Source organism: Mchenga conophoros, linkage group LG11 (assembly GCF_057382185.1).
Source record: "Mchenga conophoros isolate Kocher_MC1m ecotype Shallow Benthic linkage group LG11, M_conophoros_male_GT1.1, whole genome shotgun sequence".
Classification (NCBI taxonomy): Eukaryota; Metazoa; Chordata; class Actinopteri; order Cichliformes; family Cichlidae; genus Mchenga; species Mchenga conophoros.
In genome coordinates, this window is record NC_140536.1 from 25,819,728 (window position 1) to 25,828,939 (window position 9,212).

At 41.3% G+C, this 9,212-nt stretch overlaps 1 protein-coding gene across 1 annotated transcript; it reads left to right on the top strand.

Annotated features, from left to right (window-relative positions):
• Positions 1-401: 401 nt before the first annotated feature.
• On the top strand, positions 402-9,209 carry josd2 (Josephin domain containing 2). Its single transcript, XM_085291912.1, has 5 exons — positions 402-872; positions 1,082-1,210; positions 2,013-2,138; positions 3,129-3,323; positions 3,587-9,209. Exons 2-5 carry the CDS (start codon positions 1,089-1,091, stop codon positions 3,693-3,695), a joined length of 552 nt encoding a protein of 183 aa, XP_085148038.1. The 5' UTR covers positions 402-872; positions 1,082-1,088; the 3' UTR covers positions 3,696-9,209.
• Positions 9,210-9,212: the final 3 nt, after the last annotated feature.

Genomic DNA, 9,212 nt, shown 5'->3' on the forward strand with positions numbered 1-9,212 from the left:
TTTTGTGCAATACTTTTGTTAATAGTCAATGGTTCAATAGACCTCAATACTTGAAATGTGCAATTCACTTGTATTTTTATTTTTATTCCTATTTATTCTATTTATCCCCTTCGTATATTTTATTTATATATGTCTCTGTATTTATATATGTGTGTGTGTGTGTGTGTGTATATATATATATATATATATATATATATATATATATATATATACATATATATATATATATATATATATATATATATAATATTCTGTAACTGTAACTTCTGTCGGTGCTGTGCTTTTGGAAACCGAATTTCCCAGAGGAACCCACCCGAGGGATTAATAAAAAATTTTCTTATCTTATCTTATCTTATCTTATCTTATCTTATCTTATCTTATCTTATCTTATCTTATCTTATTTCCTACATATTTTTATTTATTTATTTATTTCGTTTATTTCAGTTTGGTGGTTGTACAACTTAATTTCATTTAGTTTAGTTATATTTTTCCTAGAATATAGTTTTTTATTTTTATTCGAGGCTTAGCTCACTTCATCAACTTCAGTCTGTATCACCGCAGTCAGCAGTAATCAGGCTCGTCACTAGGGGGCGCTGCAGCATCAGCTCAGTGATTAGACGCGGGGAAGAAGTGTGTGTGTGTGACACCATTGGTGAGTTAAAGATGAGTTAATCCTGCCATTATTATTACTTTCCTCTATTCAGCATAATTAGACTGTTAAACTGGCGGGGTTTCCAGCCCTGCTGTGAGGGACGCATACGGACGACAAAAAAACCCCAACACCACCTCAACAACAAAGGCTCAGCTTCCGGTTTCTGGATGTAGCTGTCAGGCTCCATCATCATTTAAACGGGGCATCGCTTTATCAGCAGGTTGGTAGCTTCGTTTAGCTATTGTTGATTAATAATAGTTTATCGGGGCGATGTTTTTCCAAACTGCCAGCAGTCATAAACACAGTGTATACTCAGATTTTTCAGCTTCTTTTACAGCGAGCAGCCGCTAGCCTGAATGGGCTACAAACTGCTAGCTAGCAGATGTAACATGACAGTTAATTAACGAGACTTCTCGTTTGTCTGTGAAGCTTTAGTATGAGCGAAGGTGAGGTGTTTCATGAGAAGCAACGATTGGAGCTGTGCGCAATTCACGCACTCAACAACGTGCTCCAGGAGCGGGTGTTTACCAAAGAGACAGCCGACGATATATGCAAAAGGTAGGGGAGCCTCTGGGTGACGTGACGGTGTACGGAAATCTGTACACAAACCAGCGACAGCATTCAAACGATCCATCTGCTAAACTCACCAATGATCTGACCAGTTTATAACCTCAACATTCCAGACAATACTCCATCATTTGTTTACCCTGTGAACAGACTACCATTTTTCTGCAATGCAGCAGCTGCTTTTATCTTCTAAGGCGTGTGTGAGATGCTGAACATGACAGGTTTTCATGTTTAGCTTCAGTTTTGGCAGTGCCGAGCAAGGCTTTTACTGGGAACTCCAAGACTCAAGCAGAAATTACTGAATTCCCTCATTCAGCCATCATGTCTTCCACCTAAAAGTGAAAAATGCCAAACATTTATTCTTAACAAAAGCTTTAATTTGATCAGAAGTGTGTGGGTGTTTGTTGTTGTTTTTACATTCACTGTTGGGAAAATTTAACATTAAGTTTTTGTGGGGAAAGAGCAGTGGGTGCTGTCCGTGTAGCAGAAACCATTGTTTTTCAGTGAGGCTGGCATGTATGTCAGCAGCCATTAGCTTAATTGAACATGAGGCCAGATGAGTCATGATCTCTGTGGCTTTTGACAAACAACATTTATTTGAATGCAGAGCAGCTCAACCCCAACCCCACAAAAACACAGCTTTTTCATATCGGTGTGGTTGTTTTGGGACAACAGTTATGCATTGTGATGATATTTATATGCAAGAAAGTAAAACAAATCTAAACAGTTTTGTGAAGAAGATGCAGTATAACATTTGGTTTTTTAAAACTCTGCCTTTTTTCTCTTGTGGCAGGCTGGCTCCACAGTGTGTTGTGAACCCACATCGGTCGGTGTTAGGGACGGGAAACTATGATGTCAACGTCATCATGGCGGCACTACAGAGCCGGGAGTTGGCTGCGGTGTGGTGGGACAAACGCAGGTAAGTGAGTCACACTGAAGTCTGTGAAATGAGAAAGTCATTTTGTGTAGAGGTCCCGCCTCTGTGCTCATAATGTTGGTGTTAAATTTGAAATTTACTTTTTCATTTACACTATGTCTCCAGGCTGTTTGTTCTACCTTTCTCCTTTACTTAATCTCACAGTCGCTTTTTTAAAGCCATACCTATACAGCTGGTTGTTAATAAAAATATCCAATTAGACAATTACATGGAAGCAACTCATTTCGTTTAGGAATTTAGCCATCAAAACACAGTCAGGATGACCTGCTAAAGTTTAAACTGGGCATCAGAATGGGGAAGAAAGATGATTTAAAGTGATTTTGAACGTAGCACGGTTGTTGGTGCCAGATGGACGGGTCTGTTTATTTCCGAAACTGCTGATCTTCTGGAATTTTCCCAAGAAACCATCTCCAGGGCAGAACACCATTTCTGAATGTGCAACATGTCAAACCTTGAAGCAGATGGGATACAGTATCAGAAGACTAGACCGGGGGCCACAAAGGGAACTGAGATTACAACCAACCAACCTAGTTTTAGCAAGGTGTACCTAATAAAGTGGCTGGGACTGTATACTGCAACGGGATCCAGAATATTGAGATCAGCTCTTAGTGCCAGGCTGTTGTAATAAAAGGGAATTCTTGAGACTATTTTCAGACACAGATGGTGTTTTTTTTTTTCCCCTTAAAACAACATCTTAATTTTAAACCACTTGTGATGTAACCCTGAGGCGTTGTTGGATTACACATAAAAAGCATATTGGCAGTCTTACCAAACCGCAGCTACATGTGAAAATGAATTTTGTGCTTTGATAGATTTACAGACTCAGTAAGTGCTGCAGAAGTAGGCTATCCGGGTCGAGGTCATTCATAATGAAAAATGCCCTGAGATGCACTGCGCGTAATAACTGGTTAAGTAAGACTATCTCAAAGTGGCTGATTTAGTGATTTCTTTCTCCCCTCTTTCAAACTGCAGGGAAGTTGAGAACCTCTGTATGTCAAAGGTCCAAGGCTTTATTCTGAATGTCCCATCACGAGTATCTTTGGGGATTGTGTCCCTCCCGCTCCGGCGGCGGCATTGGCTCGCAGTTCGGCAAGTTAGCGGACAGTACTACAACCTGGACTCTAAGCTGAAGAGTCCGGTCTGCATCGGCGGAGAAGCAGAGCTGCGGTAAGAATTGCGCACGTATACGTCCAATGTTTCCCGGACTCTCAGGAGCAGAGACGTAATCTCTGTGTGAGTGATTCTGCTCTGACTTCGATCTAAACTTGGCTTTGGTGTGCTGTTTGAACTCATTGAGTGAGTCATACCATGTGACTGGTCACATGGGAGTGGGGGTTAGCTCATTGTTTGTTTTGTGTTAGGACACTGTGCTCTATTAAAATCCCCACTGTCTGTTCTTCTAACCTTCTCTCTCTTCGCTTCTGTTTCAGCACATTTCTCACTGAACAGCTTTCTCAGGACGTGGCAGAGATGCTGCTCGTTGTCCGACGGGAGGTGGAGGAGGACGGCTCGTGGCTGAACGCTGACAGCAAGAAGTGATGCCTTGGGACAGAATATAACTTTGCAAAGCGTGGGGGGGGGGAACCCTCCTCTGGGGAAATGAAAGACATTTTGAAAGAGAGAAGCAAACACCTCGTTAAAAAATATCTTCAGGGAATGCACTAAAATACATTTAATATCTACACAAACATACAAATTCCAAAGAGAAGTATAGGTGGGCATTTAATCCTGAAATGAAGAACTGCTTCATTGTAACGGCTTAAAAAAGAAAACCATTGCTCTGGTATGACCCATCTATCTGCAACGTCAACTATACTCTTGTACTTTTTGTTTTAACTCTTGGGTTGACAAAGTTGCAGGTTAGAGGCAAACGTGTGCTAGTTTATGACACTTTTGTTGTGACCTGGGCCCTATTTCAGGAAGCCGGTTTAGAAAACTCAGAGTGAAAAACGATACTCAGGGTTGAGTAACCCCGAACTGTCCAACTCGGAATATTCGGTTTCAGAAAGGCTGATAACAATTAGTTCAGTCAACGCGGAGTTGCTTTAACCCAAAGTTAAGCGCGCGCACGAGGATACATAAAGCCCTGATTAGTGGAGCACAGATTAAGCGAGTCACCATGGAGACGGAAGGAAAGAAGGCGCGGTCAATGTATTTTACAGCGCTTGAGGCCGAAATTCTGATGGCAGCATATGCCGATAACATGCAAATTCCGCGGAAAAAAAGTAACACAGCCTCAGCTGCAAAACAAAGGGAGCATGCATGGCAAAACAAAGCCGACAGAGTCAATGCGTGAGTGTTAATTTAAACATTGATCTAGGGATTTCCACCCATTTAACACGTTATTTTATTATATTTCATTTTATTTTTTATTTCATACATTTTATTTTGTGATGTGATTTGAGCGCAGGTGCAACCCAACAGGCCCCAAACGTTCCTGGCAGCAAGTAAAAATGAAATATAAAAATATAGTCCAAACAGGTAAGGTGTAATTGTATTCAAAGGAGCTTGCAAAGAAAAGCGTCTGGACTTCTTTAAGTTGCTTGAAGACGTTTCACCTCTCATCCGAGAAGCTTCTTCAGTTCTAAGGTCAAATGGTGGAGAGTCCCAGATATAAACCTAGTGGGAGTGACCCCCCACAGAGGGACAAAAGGACCCCCTGATGATCCTCTAATCGCCTGAGCCAAGGTGGGAAACTGGGCGTGGGTCCCAATCAGCCAGAGTTTCGGGTGTGTTCATTGTGAAACCTGGCCCCACCTTATCATGCGAATTCCTGAGGTCAGATGGCCCAGGATGTGAGTGGGCGTTAAGGCGTCTGGGAAGGGATCTCAAAACTGGATTATAGATGGCAGAGAGTTGGTGTCGTAAACCCCCGCCTCTGTTCAAAGATGGTCGCTCACAGTGGACAAAGATGGCTTCTTTCACTCCTCTTTCAAACCATCTGTCCTCTCTGTCCAAAATGTGAACATTGGCATCCTTGAAAGAGTGTCCTTTATCCTTAAGATGCAGATGGACTGCTGAGTCTTGTCCTGTGGAGGTGGCTCTTCTGTGTTGTGCCATGCGCTTGTGAAGTGGCTGTTTGGTTTCTCCAATGTAGAGGTCTGAGCATTCCTCGCTGCACTGTACAGCATACACCACATTGTTAAGTTTGTGTTTTGGCGTTTTGTCTTTCGGGTGAACCAGTTTCTGTCTGAGCGTGTTGCTGGGTCTGAAATACACTGGGATGTCATGCTTGGAATTGTATTATGAGCCATAGTGCTTGGTCTGTTTGTCCGATGTAAATCAATTGCAGTTAGAGGCTACATTAATTTCCCCTCTGTAAGCACTTATTGAAATTATCTGAGCACATTACAAGTACATATTTGCTTACTCTGTATGCTCAAATGTGACCCGTTATAGCCAACAGAAAAAAAAGCAGAGGCCCGAAAAACAGGTGGGGGTCCTCCACCACCACCACTCACAGAGGCTGAGCAGTTGGCTTCCACATTTGTGATAATGTTGGAAGCATCACATATGATCTTCACAGTGCAGAGAACACAAATTAGCATCCATTAGGGGAGACCGGGGATAGTTGTAACATTTTTGACATTTCTGTCTGTAAATTGGAGCTCTTTTAAGGTAGTGGATTCAAAATTTAATGCAAAGTATTTACATGTGTCGGCTATTAAATAGTGCAGCTATTTTCTCTGCAGCACAATTACCCATTGCATGGTATGGCCTCAAACACAAGGAGTGAAATGTTACAATTAACCCCATAGTCTGGGTTAGTTGTAACATATCCTGGGGTAAAATGTAACACAATGAAATAAGGGTACTAACAAAACATTAACATGTAATCTTTGTTTATTCAACACATGAATGCACTTAGAGCCATTTATGTAGCTATGTGTGTGTGTGACAGAATGCAGAAATCTAGCTTTTGAACATATTCCAACCCCCCAAAAAAGACAAATTATGGAATTTTCTGCAGCTGAATATTTCATTAATTTTGGTTGGTCTTCCTTGAGTTTGGTCCCATTGGCTCAGTGGGCATTATAACCTACAACTCTTGCACCAATTTTAAACATAACAATGAAGCTGAAAAAATGTAGTTGTTCACCAGCATCGCAATTCCATTACTTTTTATCATGGCTTACCTTGGTGTGGTTTGCAAAGTGCTTCAGAAAGATGAGGAAATCTGTTTCGTGCATCCATCCTGACTTATTTCCACTACCAGTACTTCCTACTTGTCCATCTCTGACACAGTGGTCTGCATAATGTACAGTATGTGTGGGGAACACAAACAGTGAAGTAATTGTGTTGCCAATGGCATTAACCGCATATACAAATGTGACCAGTGAACCTCTCTCTGCTGATGTCGCTGCCCCAACTTGTTTAATATAAGTTAAAGTAATAGTGTGGTAAGTTGTAACATCTGCATTATTGTTACAACTGACCCAGACTCCTATAGCCATGAACTAGCTAACATTACAGCCAACGGCTAAAACACTAGCTCTAAAGACCTACACAGAATATATCCCCATAGACATACAAATAACATAATTTAAGTTTGATGAGTTTAACTGCAAAGCAGATAATGCTATTAAACATTGAAATAAAGTAGAAAAACTTACTTTTTGGCATACAAATTACTTTTTTTCATGTTAAATTGTCTGTGTTTGACAAAATGTGCTGACTTTTCACATGTGATAGCAGAACTGAGTTGGGCATGCACAGGATGAGTCACATCATTTGAAACTTAGCCCTGATTGGAGAAATTGGAAGTGTTACAACTGACCCACGTTACAACTATCCCCGGTCTCCCCTACTATAATGAAATAATTTGTTAGTTTGAAATGCTACAGGGAACTATGTACCTGTACATTAATGCTGTGGAAAGACTTCCTGTTCACATAGTCTCCTTCATTTACTGAAGGAGCAATGATTGGAATGTGAGTGCCATCTATACAGCCAATCACGCCTGGGAACCCTGAAAATAAATGTAAAATTTAAGTAGTAGTTCAAGTATCACCACATCATGTATTAAGTTTTGTTCATCCTGCTACCTGCAATTTTGTGGCATCCCTCTTTGATAAATCTTGTGGGTCTATGACCGGGGAACACCACAGACGAGTACAGGAGACGTTTCAGTGCAACTGTAACATTCCTGACTGCCCGACAGACGGTAGCCTTGGAAACGTGCTCAGCGTCACCAATATTATACAGAAAGCTCCCGTTTGCAAAAAACCGAAGTGCAATACAAATAATATGTACAGAACTGAGAGAATGTCCGCGATGTGTCACATGAGCAATATTAGGCCTGAGGATGTTATTCAAATAAATTATAGATTGTGCTGAAAAACGGTAACGTTCACACAGGAAATCATCAGGAAATGATAAAATGTCCGAATGCGCTCTAATCACTCTCTCCCGGTGGAGAGCTCTGCGGAGAATTTGGGCTTCAACATCTACTGGCTCTTCAAGGAAGGGGCACGCCATGTCTGACACTTCCTACAGTCAGGTTTCCGACAAAGAGGCGGAGAAAGTCAGGGTTAGTTGTAGTAAACCTGCTAGGGGGCAGGTTAGCTTCACGGAGTGTGTCATCATAGTAACTCACTCAGAATTAATCTAAACTCGCTTTGTGAAACCGAAAACCCAGAGTTTTCGTTAACTCAGGGTATACTTACTCAGAGTTTGCACTAAACCGGCTTTCTGAAACGGCCCTGATTGTGAAATGTTACTGTGTTTTTGGTAACTGGAAAAATTTGATTACTTAAAATGCTATCAGGATGAATTCGCCACTTAGGATACTGTTGTCTTAGATCCAGTTTGTTATGTCCTTCATGCGTTATGGTTATGCCAGAATGCGTTGATTGTGAAGGAGCGCCATCTCTTCCTTCACCCTTGTTGTTAACCTTCTATGCACTGCAGCGTTTGAGTTATTTGCACTGTTTGTCTTTGTTAGCACTCATGCAGGCACAGGAGCCTTGAATGCATCGCCTTAAAGAGGCACCAGAAGACTGCGCCAGTGTCTTTGCATGTGTTCATCCATTTACTTGACTTCTTGCGTTCTTTTTAGTCTAGTTACACAGTTGTGATCAGAAGTTTACACACACTCTTCGTGGGCACGAATGTTATGACAATTTGGGGCTTTTAATGCTTTCTTTGAACATTTTTTTTCCAGGGTGGAATGATTGTACAGCATATGTCTTTAATGACTTTTTTTAAAAACAAGAATTGGCTGTGCAGGTTTGAAACTGGATTTTCTCTAAACCACACAGGGTTAAATATCTGCATACACCCACACTAATATTTGGTTAAATTTCTCCTGGCATTTTGCACCTCAGCCAGACTCTTTTGGAAGCTTCTGGCTGAATAGTTGACCACTCATCCTGGCAGATATGGAGTTAATTTAAATCAGGCACAGAGACAGTGTTTAAGCATAGTCCATAAATTTTCAGTAGGTTTTGGGAAGGCCTTTCCATTAGTGGATGTAAACCTCTGACCACAGCTGTGTTATAGTTGTGTGGTAAAGTTGTACAAGCCACACGCTGAAGAAGCTCCATCAGTCCATTTTTCTTCTGTTTATCCAGTTCAAGGTTGGGGTAGTTAGGGTGGTCACAGGGTGAGAGGCAGGGTACACCTTGGTCATGTTGCCAGTATGTTGCATGGCCAAGACAGAGAAACACGACCATTTACACTGACAGTACATTTAGAGTCAAATAACTTAACCCTATGCATGTTTTTGGACTTTGTGAGGAAGCCACAGGACCCAGGGAGATGATGCGAAGAGTAAAGTAGCTGATATCACGAAGAGTTAGTGAGTGAATCCAGGTTTGGGGTACAGAGCAGTGTTAAGTTCACTAATCTTGAAAACCTGCAAAAACACTGGACACATGACTGTATGTAGGCGCTACACTTGTGTTTTGTCTCCCCTAGTGATCTATGCATATCTGAAAGAATAGGAGCGCTGTCTCTGATACACACTAGTGAATAACTTACACATAAACCTAAGCTCAGAGGTGAATAATATTTAAATTTATATTAAACATTGACCTTTTGTTTTAAGTACAAGTC

Excerpts from the sequence above, each read along its gene's own strand:
- josd2 (XM_085291912.1), top strand. The coding sequence starts at position 1,089 with ATGAGCGAAGGTGAGGTGTTTCATGAGAAGCAACGATTGGAGCTGTGC. Across the intron at positions 1,211-2,012 it reads GCCGACGATATATGCAAAAG|GCTGGCTCCACAGTGTGTTG; the intron begins GTAGGGGAGCCT and ends CTCTTGTGGCAG. Across the intron at positions 2,139-3,128 it reads GTGTGGTGGGACAAACGCAG|GGAAGTTGAGAACCTCTGTA; the intron begins GTAAGTGAGTCA and ends TTCAAACTGCAG.